The sequence below is a fragment of the Haliaeetus leucocephalus genome, unplaced genomic scaffold (genome assembly GCF_000737465.1).
Source record: "Haliaeetus leucocephalus isolate CR32 unplaced genomic scaffold, Haliaeetus_leucocephalus-4.0 Scaffold802, whole genome shotgun sequence".
Classification (NCBI taxonomy): Eukaryota; Metazoa; Chordata; class Aves; order Accipitriformes; family Accipitridae; genus Haliaeetus; species Haliaeetus leucocephalus.
This window is the reverse complement of record NW_010973238.1, coordinates 1885100-1903283: the sequence shown is the minus strand read 5'-3', so window position 1 is coordinate 1903283 and position 18184 is coordinate 1885100. Positions and strand designations below refer to the sequence as shown.

The 18184-nt window shown below is 41.0% G+C and overlaps 1 protein-coding gene across 2 annotated transcripts in view; it reads right to left on the bottom strand.

The window, feature by feature from the left end:
* Positions 1-1087: 1087 nt before the first annotated feature.
* ZDHHC8 (zinc finger, DHHC-type containing 8) overlaps positions 1088-18184 on the bottom strand; it is a 117965-nt gene continuing 100868 nt past the window's right edge. Inside the window, exons 4-12 of one of the 2 annotated variants that reach the window (XM_010581685.1) lie at positions 17015-17187; positions 16208-16310; positions 12779-12870; positions 11395-11436; positions 10948-11080; positions 9928-10045; positions 9084-9193; positions 5071-6107; positions 1088-2095 (exon numbers count right to left, since the gene is read on the bottom strand). In XM_010581685.1, coding sequence (XP_010579987.1) covers positions 1924-2095; positions 5071-6107; positions 9084-9193; positions 9928-10045; positions 10948-11080; positions 11395-11436; positions 12779-12870; positions 16208-16310; positions 17015-17187 — 1980 coding nt within the window. In that variant the 3' untranslated portion in view covers positions 1088-1923. Of the gene's footprint in view, positions 2096-5070; positions 6108-9043; positions 9194-9927; positions 10046-10947; positions 11081-11394; positions 11437-12778; positions 12871-16207; positions 16311-17014; positions 17188-18184 lie in introns of both variants that reach the window. The other variant, XM_010581687.1, reaches the window with a different exon arrangement.

Below are 18184 nucleotides of genomic sequence, written 5' to 3'. Positions count from 1 at the left end.
TGCTTTCCAGGTTTCTCCCTTCAGGCAACATAGAGCATTACAAAGAGAGATGATTAACTTTCTTATGTTCTCTTCAACCCTCCTCTCCAAAAAATGGTGTGATATACAAGGGACATAGTAAACATGTATTGCAGATGTCAAGATCTATCAAATCAAAAGATAAATTTTAACCAGGCAAAACTGAGGTCAATATTTGCCTTCTGGAATAATTAATCTCAACATACATAAAAACAAGTAAGATGTTATCAACACATTCTGAATTGCTACCAAATATCTGGAGAGCTCTCCATTATAGTCAAGGACTGAAAAGGATTCAACTCCTTGAAACAAATATCCTGAAAAATTATGACTTTAGCTCTCTAGTCAAAACTATTCACCAGGAGAACCAGGTGGGAAGTCGAGGTTTCATATGCTGACTGGCTCAGTGATAAATAATCATTTTTAGTGACTTTGGCAACAGTCGCTCGGGATATTCTTAATTGCACACATGATCTGGCTAGTTAGCATTGGTCCAGATCTCAGTACTTTTGACTTCTGAGGTGGTAACTGAATAAGAAGGAAAAGGAGATAAGAAATGGAGAAAAGAAAAAAAATTTCCATTTGTCCCCAAATTAGCTTTGCCAGAGTCCACATATTTGTGACAACAGTAATGCACCACTTTCTTGTTTTTTACGGTGAAGTTGTCTTTAAATCCAAGAAAGCAAATGTAGTTTTCTGGAGACAGGAAAAGTAAACCTCAGAATGTTAAATAGATTTGATTGATATAATTTTAAAAAGTTGTTTCCCAGGGGAAAAAAACCCAAATGGAAAATCCTTTGTCTAACAGTATTGAAGACCAGAGGGAATGTGCTAGTAATTAGGCAGATAGAAAATTTATATCCTGTAGATGTACGCTTGGCTCAGTTACACACACTGTAAATTCAACAGATCATGATAACCTTGCTGCAGGATTACACAGACGGCACCAGGGCAAGGCAGTAAACCACGTTATTGCCTAAATCCAACAGGTAATAAGGAGGGTGCAGGGAAAGCAGCTGACGGCTGTTTAAAATATGTTCCCATCCAAACATTGCCTTTCTTATCTGCTTGGTTTTGTTTCCAAGTCAGAGAAGCCTTTAAAAACCAGAGGGAGCAAGAGGTCAGAGTGGAAGATCCTTACTGTTGTTGCGGTCCTTTTCCACGAGAGACGAACACACGCGCGCGCGCGCACACACACACACACACAATTTCACACACAGGAAGGCAAATGGCAGACAGTGAGAAGCTGTTGCTATCCTTTCTCCTGCTCCCATCCAGGACCAGGGAGCAGGGAGGCTTTTAAAGACGACACGGCGTTCACAGCCCAAGTGCCCTTGCCTTGCTCCTTCCCAGGAGGAGGAATGTGACCTGCAACGCCTGAGGGACACAGAGCAGTTCTCGCACACACAGACTGCCCAGCACAGGAAGCCTGCTTTCCATGTCGGTAGGAAAACAGCAGTTGGGCCTCTGACTCCTGCCGGACACATCGCTGGCCAGAAGAACTGGGAAGGGGCATGGGGAAAACTGAATGATCCTGGATTGACCATACTTTTTCACAGTACAACTGGCACACAACAGGTTTGTTGGACAGACACACGCACAATGGCTTTAGCGCTCTCTTGCATGAAAGAAATCCGCTCTGTGGTTGTGGTGTTAGGTCATAGCCAGTTCCCGCCTGTCGGTTCAGGAAGAGTCTGATGGACTGTACAATTTGATTCCCTCAAGAATAAGGCTGCAGCTGGTTTTTGGCCAAAAGAGAAAGATGAAAACAGAACAAACCCAAAACAAGAAAAGGAGAGTGGCCGGCTGCTGCTGCTCCTTCTTTGTTGTTATTTGAGTCTTCACAGTGCTCCTAGCTTCATGGCTGGCTGAGTGGATGGCTCTTTATTTTTAATTAATTTTGTTTTACACTGAAATTTCATAGGTTGTTCCACCAACTCCAGACACCTTCTTAACGTTTGAGTGTCTAGCAGGGCTGACGGGCGTCCCCTGGGAACTTGATGTTGAGCCCAACCTGGATATTCCTTTTGGCTGTCCATTTATTTTACTGTGAGGTGTCTTCAACTGCATGTCATCCCTGCATCAAAAGAAATATCAAAACATGCAATGTTACTGACCGAAGTGTGATAGCAGAATGGCTTCATCCTGCTACCCTGTTACCCTGAAGTCCCAGTGTTGCAAAATATTCAAGCATGGGAGCAACCTTGTTGAAGCCCATATACTTGACGAAAAGCCACTGAAATGAGAGAATTCATTCGGCCATTAGGTTAGTGGATCAGACCCCAGTAATATTTGTTCATTTAATTACTTGCTTAAACGCTTTGTTGAATGAAACTGATTGCATAAGCATTTGTAGGACGCAGGAAGGTTTAACTGTCACCACTGTTGACCTTAAGCCAAACTGTGTCTTACAATCAGAAATAAAATACTCAGAAAAATCACTTCCCACTTAAATATCCAGTTAAATGAAATTATGTTGCTCACCTCTGAAAGACATAAGAGAAGTGAAGCATAAGACTTCTTTATGACAGAAGATACAAACTGAATCAAGTCAGGAAGCACTCTAGGATGGCTGTAATTAAACACCATGTTCCCGATGGACTCTTTAAAATAATTTCCTTTCTTATGACCTACTGCCAGGGAGCATGGACAACAGGCTTTCCTCAAAAGATCTTTTAAATCTAGGCCACTACACAATAAAGCTTAATGTGTCTTGTCCCCAAGACTCACAAAGTACTTAGATAAAAGCCTACCAGAGAACTTGTGTCTGTTCTGCAAGTGCCACCACAACCAGGGTCTGCTGTATTCTCACATCTTACTCCTGCACAGTGGATGTCTGCTTGCGTTTGCCTCAGTCTGAAGTTTAAGACTGGCTCATGCCAGCAGCAGTGACCAGGGGCTGAAATACCTTCCAGGAGGGAACACTTTTTGTCTGCCTGCAAACTGAGGCAGCCTGAGCTATTTTAGACCACCCTGACTTTTTCTGGAGGCCAGAGGGTTTGATGGATTAACTGTATTCAAAAGGCAATTTCTTTCTTCACATGTGTCTGCAAAACAAAACAAACTACCCCGGACTTTTACACAGCTCTTGATAGGCTCAGATTAGCTCCAAAACTAAAAGCACTTTTTATGTGGCAACCTGGTCTGACAGCTGTACCCTGGAGCTAGAGCAGCAGGTCCATCAGCTCATACCAGCCTGGCTTCTGCTACACGTTTAAGCTGTGCTTGTGCTAGAGAATGGAGTCATGGGTATCTGAACCAGCAAAATGCACATACATAAATATAAAAAAAAGAATATTGTGTGGTTTTATAAAACGCTGCTGGATCCCCAAACAGCTGAAATATGCAGGGACTAAATTCTACATGTGCCTCAGTGAAGTAATATAAAAGCCCTAATTCAGTGCTGAAATTCTCCTCAAGAATACAGTCTGCCTCCTGAAACAAGGCAGAAAGGAGCTGGGGAGTGTTAGGGGAAAGGGGAGAAGGGAAAGTAATTTGTAGTGTTACTGACAGAGAAAACACACTAGGTTTACAAAGCACAGAGTGCCTGTGGGAGGTGTACTTCACTAGATAAAAAACTTTAAGTTTATTAAGCTATTCATTTATTAATCTCAGTACTTGACTTTAGGAACTTGAGTAAAAAAGATCCTCTGGAATGGTGTCATATGTCTGCAACTTTCTTTAACATATGATGGGATCTGTAGCTATTTTAATAGCTAGACCACTTCTGCCAGACACTGTATGTTTCATTATTTTAAAGAGCTGAACTGAAGTGAATTTACAGGCTCTACATTTTAAACAAGCACAATGTAAAAGCAGTGGGACTACCAGGCTAACAGCATAACCAAGAACCAGAGACTAAGAAAAGGCAAAAACTTTTCATATTAGCACCTTTCCTACAGCAGCAGTTGACACATCCAGGTGTCAAACAGAGGGCAGAGAGGCAAAAGAAAGCCCACAGGTCTTTCACTGGAACAGACTCAATTCTTTAATACATATGAAGAGGAAAAAATGGTTGTCTACCTCCTGAAAGTTAGATCTTCCACCAGTAGACAAAATCATCTTAACAACTACAATTGACTTGAAAACATTGAGCAAAAACTTGCTGGCTTTAAACTTCAGGAGACCTACAATAACAGTTCTCCCACATTTCAATAACTTTCCCCAAAATGTTGGATAATACTGGAGTGAGAAACCTGGAACCTTAACCAGAGGACAGCATAGTGCAGTAAGTGCCAGATAAAAAGAAAACCTAGATATTTCTGCGGACCCCTCCAGGCCCCAAGTCAGCTGAAATACTGCATTCTCAGTGGGATCATGTAGCTCTTTTCAGACTTTCCAAGCCCTACAGTCTCCAGAAGGAAGAGAAAGAAAGATAAGCACATGCAGAAGCTGCAGCTGAGGATCTTGCTCAGATCACTTACTCAGGCTCTCAGCACAGCAAATCCTTTCTACCCATGCTTTCTCCCAGAAAGGAAGGGGGCAGCGAGGCCCTAAGGTAATGCCAAGATTGTCTGTGCTTTTATCACCAGTTCTGTATAATGGAACACTCAACACAGCTGAATACACAGGTCTCTACACCAAGCACAATTTCCACGACTGGTCTCAGCCCCTGTTTCCCTTAGTGCAGGCTATGCTTGCATGTGCTGTGATCCCAGCTTTGCCTCTGTGTCCAAGCAATGGCTGGGTCCAGCCTTCCTTTAGGCAGCAAACTAAAACAACAGCTCCACCCTTTTGTGCATAACAGGAGGGATAATTTGCCTCATATCTTGCAAATAACTATTCAATTGAGCTAAGACACTAAATCACTATGACTTTTACAACTTAATTGAGCACTTGCAGTTCAAGTTACAGCAAATGCACAAACATTTTATCATGATGAGGTTGCTGCTATGAGAGTGTCACAGAATTGAAGAGCACTCACAAACCTCTCACCCTTGCTGGCCTACAGCAAATGTAATCTGGGTCGTGCCTCTAGTGAAGCACTCTGCACTTGCTTGCTTCACAAGTCACAGATTCACATTGCTAAGCAGCACCTAAAGCAGTACATACCTTTGTGCTCCCACTGATTGCACCTCTGTAATTTCCACAGTGTTTACAAATGAGACAGCCTTCGGGCCTCCATAAGAGGGTGACCTAGGCATCCCTGTGGGGGATGATGGGACCTGGTGGCCTGGGGATTTGTAGGAGCCATTGCTCACCCTGCCCTGTAGTGCTTGATGGGATTGGACATTATTATTAGCTAAATCAGCTTGCAGAGAGGTTGTGGAAGTCCTTGGTGCTCTTGTCATTGCACTTGAGAGTGAAGACACTGAGGACTGCAATATAGGGTTCCTTGTGCTAAAACTGGTAGCAGCCATCAGATTGTCTCTAGATCCATATCTCATTGCCATGCTGCGTGGGTCTTCAGAGAGTGTGCTGACTTGCTGAAGGCTGTAAGAGCTAGGGGTGTCATAGACACCTGAGTCTGCAAACACTGAATCAGGGTGCGAGTGAAGGAGCTTCTCCCTCTCTTCCATCTCTTTCCTCTCCTGGATGGATGCCATAATGGTCTTGGAAAGGTTATCATAGCGGACTGGGGAGGGGTCTCGCTGGTGTGGAGCTGGACCCCCCAGCACTGGGCTAAAGCTCTGTGGTGGTTGGCGTTGCAGCTCACTCCCCCGTAGATGGCACATTTTGGCTGATAAATATGGGGAGTGGTACCCAACGGAGCTGACTGCAGAATGGGCGATGCACTTCCTCCCCGAGGGCGACATGGGGTTTAGCAAACTGTCATATGAAAGACTCCCATTTCTGTTTGACAGGGAATTGGGAGAAAAGATGCTTTTGTAAGGGGTGGAAGCCGCCCCTTCAGACTTTATTGGATGAAGGGGCACTTTGTCTGTCCCTCTCCTGCCAGCAGATTTCAGGCTCAGGGATCGCGAATTGATGGCAAAGGAATCTATCTGAAGTGGGGAAGACTGATAGGTCTTGTGGAGCGAGCTCTTCCGGTAGCTGGGGATGTCCAAGCTGGGTTCAGACTGGTAATCAAGGCTCCTGCCATCCTCTTCTATCAGAGCCCCTTGACTGTGTCCCTCCTGCATGGTGATCTAAAACAGAGGTGAATATGAGAAACAGAAGCCAATGATATGTAAGTACAAGTTTGCTCTCCATGGCGAGCGCATGGGAAAAAAAGAGCTGGAGGTCTTCTCTCAGACTCTCAGCCCAGCTATGACACAGGTTCGTTATAAGGAATTTCCAAACTCCTGTTCAGCATATGGATAAGCACCTTAGAAGCAAGCAGGAGTTATTCATAGTAAGCGCTAAATAAAATTGACAGTAATAGATACGTCAATACATGGACACTGAAAACACAGAATGCGAGACCTTCTAAACTGAGACTCAAGTCTTAGTCAAGGTAAATCAGGTTGTAATCTGATAATACTGCCCTTGGAAAAAGCACTTCAAGTTTTCTACAAATAGATCCTGAGTTGAGGGATGTCTGGTTTTGCGTGCTGAGTCAGAAATACTTCAGGCTTCATTTCAACACACTGGGGACCAGCACACTCTTATCCATTTTACTCAGAGCTATGAATATTCAGTAATTCTGAGTTTCTGGTCATAGGTCTTAAAAATTAAGCATCTAAGCTTAATTAAAGAAGAGAGGCTCATTCCCACCTTTAGACTACAAAATGAATCAATTTTCTCTTTTTTATTGCATGTGTAGGAGAGAGTGGCCACGTCAGAGAAGGAAACATAGGCCATAATTTATTTATGTGCATTGAAAACAGATAGGACTTCACTTTGTTTTACTCTGTGAAAGATCGCTTACAGTTCTGTTCACTTAAAATGCCATTCTGTGCTAAGCAAATAATTTTTGCTGTCATTTTTAAGGAAGAGTTTGCCATAACGTACAGCAAATTGGCTACATTGGCTCTACAAACAAAGAATTATTATCAGTCACATATTTAATCAGAAATGCAGTCAATGCAGTTTGTTCTTTTATCTAATTTCTTTTAAAGGAAAATTATCCAAAAAGGCCTAACTGGCAAAAATCTGTCTTATTCTGAATTTTTCTTCAAGTTTTTTTTCTTTGAGCTACAAGATAGGGAAACGTGCAAAACAGCTCACTAACTTCTAGAGCATGGTGCTAAATTTGGCCTTCTCTGGAAAAAGGAGACCAAGTGACAGCCTGTGAAGGAGGAGGAGAGAGCAATGATGTAGCTTATAAGTATATTTGTGCTACTTACCCTTGTGCCCCAATCCCTCTTTCCTAACAGCTTTCACTGCTCAAAAGCAGAATTACATTAACAGGCTGATAGAGAACAGACAACATGATATTCCTCACACCAGCTAGTCACTTTCCCTCTGTACCTTATACTTAGATATGGCTTGGCAGACAAATACATGCTATCCTATCAGCTTGCCAAGTGAACTAATTTTTATAATATTCCCACTTGACTACTAGAGAGTTGTGACTACTATAAAATTGAACAAGTCCACAAAGCTGATTGTATGCACACCAGTCAGCCTATAGTAACATCATCTTTTTAGCTTAGGATTGAAACAGCGACCCTCACAGTGAAGACGCCATACCCTGTTATCATTTCACAGCACTGCCCAGTCTCCTGGCCTAATCAGAAACTATCCCATATCTATATTGCATCTATGGCTATGTACTGAATGAATAAAACAAGCTTGCCTTCCACAGCTCTCTGACTTTTGGCATCATGACCCAAAATACTGTTGCTTACACAGCTCAAAATTGCTAGCTGATGTCTGTAAATAGAATATTTTGAATTGGATGTCAAGCCATTTTTCATGTAATAAAGTGAAGATGATAGGATATTAAACTTTCTGGATACAGTGAACACACTGTTGTTCTTATGTTCCCTTTCATAAGCCAGTCTTTTCTTCATTAAGCGGACAAATCCAGAGAATAAGATTTACAATTATTCTTTAAGACTAAAACCCGAACTTGGTGGTAGCTGGAATTCTACCATCTATCGCCAACTTCCTTTTCAAAATGAGAAGGATACTAGAAAAGTTTTCTTCACCATTTAAGGAACATTCTGTCTTATTCCAGTGTTGCTGCAGACAATTAAATATTTCTACCATATTTTCCTTTCCTTACTTATATCACCCCCTTCTTGTTATTGCAGGGGTGACACTGGAGGACCTGATGAAATTAATTGTAAGAAAAGTGCATTGTGTGTGGTATGTGTGTTTTAAGGGTATATCTCCACTGGTGAGCGAAGACTTTGATACATATTGCAAATATACAAGTTAGACCAGTGATTTTCAAACTGCTGTTTTCAGGTCCTGGGGCGCCAAGGAATATTTGCAACAAATCCATGAGAAATAAATGAGAAAAACAAGCCTATCAGCAGTGGGCTTAGTTTTGCACTCTGTTTCCAAAGGAAACAGTGTAAACTGTTTCAAAACTCCTAAGCAAAAGATAAAACAGTCAAAATTCTGGAGCAAGTCTCTCTAATTGTTTGGACCTCAGTTTTCTTGACAGGAGGAAATGATGCCAAGTGTTAGGAATGTTTTTTTCCCCATATAACGCAAATGGACTGAGAAGGTGCTAAGGAAGGTCAAACATGAGGAATCTTCCCTTAATTTTATCTAAAATATCTCTTGGGATGCTTTAAAAGTTCTTTCTGTTCTGCAAGCTGGCATCTTAAGGAATCACTGAAGAGGTTGTCTGTTGGCTAAAGGGTCTGATCCAGAAAAGCGCTAAGCATGCCCAGCTCCCTCTGAAGTGAATCTGAGTTGGCACCTATGTCAGGAGAAGCCAATGGGAGGTGACACTTCTCAGCATCTCAGGATCAGGCCGAGACACTAGTAAAGCAGCAGTGCATGCCTGTCAGCAGGACAGATGTGTCAAGCTCAACAGAGGAAAGCTGTGAAAGTAGACATGTTTTCATAAGAAGCATAGCGAAAATATACACTATTACACAACAGTGCCAAGTGCTGTTATTTACTTTTACACTCTGACATTCACCAGAGCCCTGCGGTGAATTTATCCTCAGCCCCATGTTGCCCAGTGTTAGCTGGGAGCAGATTCTCCCAGGCTCACTCACCTGCTCAGCTGTAGCATGGTAGTGGACTTTGGGATTGTTGCTGAAAGCCGGTCGATACTTGTACATGGCAGGTGTAGGAGGGCTGATAAGTTTGGGTGAAAGGCCACCTTCTGTAAAAGAAAAAAGAAGAAAGGACTTTTTATTAAAATGTGTGGACCGAAAGCTATCATCTCTAATTCCTTGCTATCCATGGTCCTCTGCAAAGAGATCTGTTCTGGAAAGAATAAAACTTGCAGTACTTGTTGTGCAGAATTCCACCAAAATCAATGGGACCCTTATGGAAATAACAGTACATTGCTGCCAGATCAGCAATCTAAAGAGAAGAAGAAACAAGGTATAATACATTAAAGTGGGGTGACATATTTTGGTGAGTAGTAATTTTGCCATAATTTGAAGTACTAGATATTTGGGTTGAATTCAGCTACTAATTTTGTCTGAAAAAAGAGGGGTTTTAATAGCATCAAAGCTTTAATTTCACATTTTCATAAATTAAATAATTCAGTTTGTAATGCGCAAGCATATCATGCTAGTATTTCTGATTCCTTAGTTCAAAATGACATTTTTCATTTTAAAATTCATCGGAAATTTAAGAAGGGGTTTAAAAGGGTTTAAAAACTCTGTGAAACTGATACGAAATATCCAACCTAGGCCTGAATGGAGCACTTCAAGCTGACTTTTCTCTCCCTTTACTGCTGTTTATTCCCCTAGTTCGGAACTCCTATAAATAGAAAAAAACCCCTTCACCCAGATCCTATTACTGTTTTGAAAGAATACCAGAAGCCTTTTAAAGAGGCTGAAATATTTTCTTATTAATAAAAATAAATCACTGATCATGCAACTATACCTTCACTGGTGCCCAGCTGCCCTTTTATCTCGGAGTACTTGCTTGGATCTCCTTTGGGTGGGAGAGGTGGTTGCACATCCATACTTTTATCCTCCAGACCTTCCAGGCTAATTTTAGACTGAAAATGACCAAAGAATCAATCATTACCCACAACTGGGTTAAATAACAGCACGTGTCAAAGTGCTGGATGTACCACAGAACAAGAACTACCTATACCTTTAATGACAAACATGATTTAGCATCCACTGCAGACAAGGATGTCATGTGTAAAATTAGCATTGTCATAACAAGCCAGTATAATTTTAAATGCACTATCCTAGTCTACTTGGCATGCTAAATAACATTATCATCACGCTAGTTAATATGTGGTAGAAGACAATGGTGTTTTCTAGAACTTTTCAGCAACTTTTCAGGCATCTCTCAGCAAGTAACTATGCAAAGAATGTAACAAGTAACTATCCACAAAAATCTTGCAAGGTGGCTTCTTTTGAATCCACTGCTTTTTATATGATTAAACAAATCCTTCTCTCCTTTCATGCCAGGAGAAACTGAAAAAAGAAGAGGAGAGAAGAGAACTCAACTTCTGAGCCAATATTCATTTCACTGGACTACAAGCCTTCCTGCAGTCTGGAAGCTCAAAACCTCCTTTGAAGTAGAACAGCTGACCTGGTGGTACAAGGGTTCCCGCACAGTGTTATGGTCATTAAAATTAATTTGAACACCAAGAGGTGGTAACTCTTGGGACAGAAAGTAGCTATTGCAAAGAACAGCTACCTCTTCCAAAAGATGCCCAGAGGCATTCTATTATAGAGCTGCAAAAAAGGCTGTTACTGGATCAAGAGCTGCTGTTACTGAACCTGGGTTACTTTCAGAGGATGAAGTATATGACAAGGACTCAACCTCTATAATTTTCTCAAAAAAATGCATCATCTCAAAGAGATTCTCAATGACAAACTCATTCCCAGGCTTGATAATGCTCAATCAATGCTCTTCAAAAGCAGCGCTTGAAGACTGCCTTACCTTGCTCCGGTTGAGGTTGGCTTGGATCCCGTTGTCACTGATCTTCACTGTGATCTGTCGCTCAGATAAATCAGGTCTGAGGAAAGGAGGCTTCACACTCACAGCTTGCTTTTTCTTGGGCTCAACTATGTACCTGATTAATTGTTCAACAGTCATCATTAAAATAAACAATAACCTAAGAACAAGGCATAGAGACAAGAAAATCTTCCTGCTTCCACAGTATGATTTAAGAATGTGTCAGAATCTAGGTAAGCAAACTCCATTTATTTCAATGGCTGTAATAATTAAAAAGCAATAAAATAAAAAGATCAATTGGTTTTTTAGTGAGCAAAAGGAGAGGATGCATTAAAAAACCAAAGCAATTTTTGAAGCACTGATGGGCAAGAGCACAGTTCACATGAAGAGAGAGAGGCCTACCACCAATGGAAGCGATTTACTAGATCTTACCTAGTTAACATGAAACAGCTTCCCTGCAGTGGAAGACGGTGACTGGGGGAATAAGACGCAGCACATGGGGAGTTAACATGGAGAAGATGATGTGCTGTCAGTTGTAGCTTACCACAGGATTACTTGTTTCTGTAGCATGTTTAGGTGTTCAAATAAATGCAGGTAAAAGAAACAGATAGGTCTACAGGAAGCAACAAATCTAAAGGGAAATGGCTGACTTTAGATATCTAATTTCTTTCCAGTGGACTACAATTCTGTAAGCGCAATTGAGCAGTGGCTGTACAATGCATAAATATCAATACATGCACAAGCTTTCCCTGTTTTATCTAGTGAATAGGACATTCTAGTGGTGATGGCTCAGTGACTTTCAATATACAGGACAATTTGAACAGGGCTTCACAGAACACAAACATTCTGCTTGCTGAAAGTCTGAGAATAGCCATGATGATAGTACTCACACCCCTCTCAATAGGAGTGTCTTCCAACTTCTAATATCTGGCTCTCTTAAATTGTCTTGGCCTAATTTTCATGTTTTGGTAAGTTTGAGAAGCAGCTATTCCAGCGTCTTCACCTTAACACGTGTAACAGTCTTTTAGGACTTATTTGTTGCATAGCAAAGTGGGGGAGGGAAAAAAGGCAGATAATGGTGTCAGGGTCTGGAATTGCTCAACAGTCTGAAAATGCTCAAATAAGTCTGCTTGTAGTATGATTATTAACATATTTGCAGGTTGGACAGCTCAGCACCTAGGATATTTATACTCCCATCTGATCTACTGCATTATAATCCTGATTTCAAAATGTGAAACGATAAATCCATTTCCCCCAAAATAGAAAGCCATAAATAAAATCCCAAGTTCCATGATGTAGACCTCATTGAAAATCTGTTTTATGATAATGGAAGTGTCAGTGAGATTGAAAACCACAGCAGCCTTAAATTAGATTTAAGTCTTAAGGAGAAAGGCTGATTTTAGATTCCTTCCTTTTCTCCAGCAGACTAGAATACCTGGACATTGACTGTACAGTGCAAAAAGTCATGTTGGGAATATGATAACATACAGAAACTGACCCTGTTACTGAAATCCACTGGATAAAGAAGTTCGTGAAGACAAGGATACCAGCTCTTGATATAATTTGGCATGCTCATTTCAAATAAACATTTCTGGGATGAGGGTTATGTATTACACGAAGAAAGCAGGACAGGTTGGACAGGTTACAGCCATGCAACAGTGAAGCAGCTATCACAGAGCTCTGCCTTCAGGAATGTTTTGCTTTACTTCCCTGTTACTTCATTAATGGTCTTTCACTTGTGAGCCCAATCAAGTACATTTTCTTCCTCTGTCCCAACAACTACTCCCTCATTCCCAGTTGACAGCATTTCTCTTACCTGGGAGCCAAGGGGCTGCAGAGCACATGTTCCACGTTTCCGCAGCATCCTCGGGTAAAAGGATTCACTCCCCCACGGAATTTACCTGTTACCTGGAAACATATTCAGGACAGTGCTCAAACCTCTGGTTACATAAAAGTCATCATCCAACCCTCAGAAAGCCAAGAACAAGTATGACTTGCCCTGACCCTACTGTCCTTCCCAAACAGATCATTTTTCTTTGAATGCTTCACTTCCTCTCTCCTGCTCTAACACAACACCTCCATCAGCTACTTCTAGCTAGGAAGCACACCAACTGAAGATCCCTTCCCAAAAGGGCAGTGAGCTCAATGTGGCTAGGTTTCAAGTGGCCAGGTTCACCTCTCCATGCTGCTCCTCCATTAGATTCGTGCCTACTGTCAGCCAGATATCCTGTTTTAGTCCTTTCATTCCCCGTCACTTCCACTCCTCTGCCTTGGCAAGTCCCCTCCAAACAAACAGGAATGTCAATTCAACATTTGTAATGCTGGATGAGAGCAATGTTTCCTCTCTATCAGCATCCCATCCCCAGCAGCAATCAGTACAAACCACTGCCTTATGTGGGAGGGTGCCAGGAACTCCCTGGTGATTATGATGTTTGCTTGGAAATGAGCTAGTTTAATAAAAGCCAAGCTTCATTAGACTGGCGGGATCCATTCAAAGCTTCATAAGCATTATAAAGGGTTTGTATTCTACCGGCAGATACTTGAAAGTAACCATATGGGGATAAATACCAAAAAAGCCAGAGAGATTAATAGTGGTTGCCATTAAAAGCATTACTGTTGCTGTTTGCAAGTAATGTATTTTAATCAACTCATAGTTCTGATCTAGCAACAAGTTTACAGAGTACCAGAAATACTTTAAGTACTTGCACATAAAATAATGACGATTAAATGATTTTGCAATATATTATGCTGGCCTCTGATATAACATAAAACTCTTTAAAAGGCCAAGAGAGAAATGTTGGAAGTTCTGAGTGTTGGAAGAGTAACCTGATGACTAAAACATGGGCCTGGGACATTTGGCACATCTGCATTCAATCCTGGGCTTAAGCTGACTTGTGCCAGATGCTGGCAAAGCACTTCATACTCTGTGCCCATTTTCTCAAAAACAATATGAAAATAAAATTTCTCTAACTCACAGATTACATTACTAATTATACCAATTTCGTTTCTAAAGTAGTTTAAAATCCACTGATAGAAAGCAGTCTCAGAAGGAAGGATATTTATTTACTCTATTCAGAAACTAAAAATACCAGGATATGAGCAGATGTTGGGTTATGGGTTATTTTGATTCCATAAAAGACTTTCAGAGGCATTCAGAAAGCTCACAAACATCTAAACTCAGCCACTATGCACTCCTAAATCACAGTCTGCCTACTATGAATGCTCAAAACTTATGAACTCCAGAATGAACAAATACTAAAAATACACAGTAGAACACCAAAAATGTCTGTACCACTGGCCTATAAAATGTACTGGGAAAAGAGGACAAGTGTAGCTGAGCATATTGTAACTGGAAAGCTGACAGCAGATAACAGTGTGAGAAAAGAGAATCAATACTGAGACTGAAGGAGAAAAGTGAACGTTTTAAAACAGTGGCAGAGCCAGGAGCAGATCTCATATCCATCACTCCTGGTCTGGTGCTCTAATTACTTAGATATGCTTCTTTTGAAAGGGACCTGAAGGCTGGGAACATCCATCCTCCAGTTACAGACAGGCAGTACATATGACTAAACAGAAATTAAGACCAGATTATATTTAATTTTCAGAAAATGGCATGGGAAGATGGATTAATCTCAAGTGGTTTGGTAGCTCAAGAAAACAAACCAAGCTAGGATGCATTTTCCAATAGTTATTTCAATCAAGTTAAATGCAAAATTCTCAGCCTTCCTAAATGTTAGTGTAGCCACAAACACAAGAAGATAAATTTTACTTTTTTTTTTAAATTTAAATCTTTCCTTCCTCCTCAGCCTAACATTTTCATGGACAGTTTTCATCACTGCACAAAGACAACCCTAAGGCAGACCATGATTTGGGCTATGAGACTGAAATGCCCTGGGTTTCATGCTACTGTTGTTAGCACTATCAAACCTAATACTTGGCCAAAATCAATTTTAAAATGAAGAGCAGCTGATTCCAAGGACAGAGAAAAGCATTTAAAGATCTACAGCTACGGTAAGCCTGCTTTGTTCAAAGGCCATGTTAGGCAACAATTCAGGATGACTTCAGATTCTTTGCTTAGGTAAACCTCCCACACTATTCTGGATAAAAGTTTTTATTGTCTTTTGTGGGATAGGAAACAATCTCATCCTAGTTTATGAAGGCCTGGCCTCAGACAGATGTCTTCAACTCTTACAGTCTGCACAGCAGTCATACAAGCTACATAAGCATGAAGACATCAGCCTGCAGGACAGCCAGAACAGCACACAGCTCAGCATGAGCTAAAGAGCACCCATAGATGCAAGAGCAGTAAAAAAGCATTTGAAAAAAAAGAAGTGAAAAAGAAGTGTGATGTGGAAAAAAAAGTGAAAAAAACCCAGATGTGTGAGGGGCGCTTTGGAGCTGGAGCTGTGAAAGCACACAATTAATTAGCCTTGGGAAGAAAGCTGAAAATGCTGTGTGCAGCTGACTGGCACACTGTGTGACCCTGTGTCAAGCTTTCTAACTAAGCTATGCCTTACAAATGACAGAGGCATGCTATCGATCCCATGACTAAATCTCTATCGCCCATATCGTGCTATTGACATGCACATGCATATAGGTCTGGAACGCTCACATAGGGGCTGTGGATTATATACATTTCAGTAACTGTAGGGGAACTAAAGTTTTACAGGGTTTTTGGCACAAGATGTCATGTTGGCACTTGGTTTGGAGAAGCAAAACAAGTTAGGTCCAATAGCCTCTGTGTGTGTGTGCACATAAGAATGAGAACAAGAGAGAGACAGAGAGCGAGACAAAGAGCTAGCTCAGATCATATTATGTGCAGTGTGGGTTAGCTGGGGGAGTTCAAAATATCAGCAGTCAGGGCAAAAGCAGGAGTTAATCTTTTCCTTTCTTCCTTTCATTCAATCTCATGATTTGTTCAGTCTGACTCATAAAATCTGAACTGGGGTTGATGGTACTCACCACATAAAACCTATTTCAAGGCCATGAGCAGATTTTAAATGGTAAATAAGCCTGGGATGCTCCTTTGTGGTTAGAAGGGGGAAATCTTTGCTTGTAATGCATTCAAGAAAAAAATCTGAAAATAAAAAACTAGGCAATCTTCCTAGATCTTCACAAAACCTCCTGTAACGAGTGTTACTGCTAAGATTTGGATCATTTTTTTGCTTTACCCAAGCTGACTTGCTGACTTTCCTTCCCAACTCAACATCTTAGCCACAAACACAGAGAAAGGATTGCTTCTTACCTGTTCATTTGTTGTGCGCCCTCGGGCCACTAGAACAATATGGAAGCCAGTGAGACCAATGACTGGAATAAAGAATAACCCAGCTACGCACATGACAGCCATTCTGTATCCAGGAGTTAAGGAAACTGGGATGAACGAAGGGGAAAAGAGGCTACGAAGGAGAGGGAGAGGAAAAGGAGAAAAAAAACCACCTTGAAAATAGGCAGGGTGTCCCTCACCTTTAATTAGGCTAACTAAATTTTATCTCAAAGTCAAGTCCATCTCCTCCTAGCCTGGGTCCTTATCCTTGAGATGGTTAAAAAATAACCTGAACTCATTGATTCTGGCTCTAATCATCTTGTAAAGACCATTCTGCACTAATCTATCAACAGGAGTAGCACCCCTCAGAGCCAGGGGTTCATGTATTACACCAGCATGCAGCAGGGCTGCTTCCAGGGCAAACTCTAATTTAAAATACAGTAACTGTATTTAAACCCCTGTTTTAAATACAGTAAATAGTACCCAGCAGTTTAGAGTCACACCCAATAGGAAGTAAAACTTGGGGAGGCAGCATATCCTTCTGCTGGGTTGTCATGGCAAAGATTGAGACAGACGAAAGGTCAGTTGTAGTTTTGGGGGTAACTGATGGTTACACAGGTCAGACAGGTACAGAGGGAAACCTGCACTAAGCATTTACAGGGGAAGAGCAATGCAGGATCAGGAGAGGAGTAGATGTCCACCAGTTCCAGGAAGACAAATCTTGAGATTCATTCTTTCACATTTTCCTCAAGGCCACCTTGAGCCTTGAAAGACCAAAAAGAAGGATACGTAATGGCAGTATGAGCTGCTCCCAGCTTTTCCATATGGTTTAATACAAAGATGAGCCCAAAGGTGAATACTCCAACCATGTGTGTGCTTAAGGACAGCAAGAAGAGAAAAAAATAGCGGTAGTTCCTCCGTCCTATGCAATTGTTGACCCATGGGCAGTGATGGTCAAAATCCTTGTAAAGAAAGGGAGACACAGGGAACAATATCCAAATGGTGAAAGGAAATACATTGTCTTAGAGATAAATCTAAATCACCATCGTGTAATATTATATCAGGCTATCAGCTGTTTGCAGTTTTACAACATGCTACACTCTCTTCTTAGGACCAAGTGGTTTCTGTATCTATGGATGGAGAGGTACTTGAGTGTTTATGGGGTTCGAAGAGAGGATATAAAAAAATAAAAAACAGGCTATTTATCTCCTAGCAGCAGAAGCACTAATTTTTTATCTTCCTTAGCATGAGGAGTCAATTACAATGAAGTTCGCATAACCTAGAATCTTTTGAAGATGTAATACTGCTGCAGAAGTCTCACCCCACATTTCTGTATTTATACAAAGCTGAATTAATCCAATTTAAACAACAGACATCACAAAAGATACTTTTTTACCAAGCAGGTCCCCAAAGAAAAGCAACATCTGGATGAGACACAGGCAAAGTTCTGCACAACTTCATCAATAGTTATGAACCCAAACCTAACTATTTGTCTCAGTCAAACGTTCAAAGTCCCTCATACAGTCAGATCCCTTTTAACAGGAGATTTAATAATGAGGGCAAGCCACAGACACCTTTCAAACGCCTTTACAGTTTTATAAGCATGTAAATCCACTGTCTTCAGTGGGATTATTCTTGACGTGAAGACAAAATCAGGTGCAAGAAATTAACCCTTCTTATTTCTGCATTCTTCAGAACAGATACTACACACTCATTACATCAACAAATCAATTGTTTATTCTTTGTTTTGTGGTAATGCCATTTTTTAATATTCCTCAATGATGACAAAGGGGAGTTTGTATTTTTAAATTTTGCACAATGTATTCATCAAAAATTTACAAAATGCAAGAAAATGGATTAGAGCTTTCTCAAAGCACGTTTGAAAATGACAGGGGCAATTTAATAAAGATAATTTCAGGCTATATCTGAAATGCTGACATAGCATATGTCTATTATGCA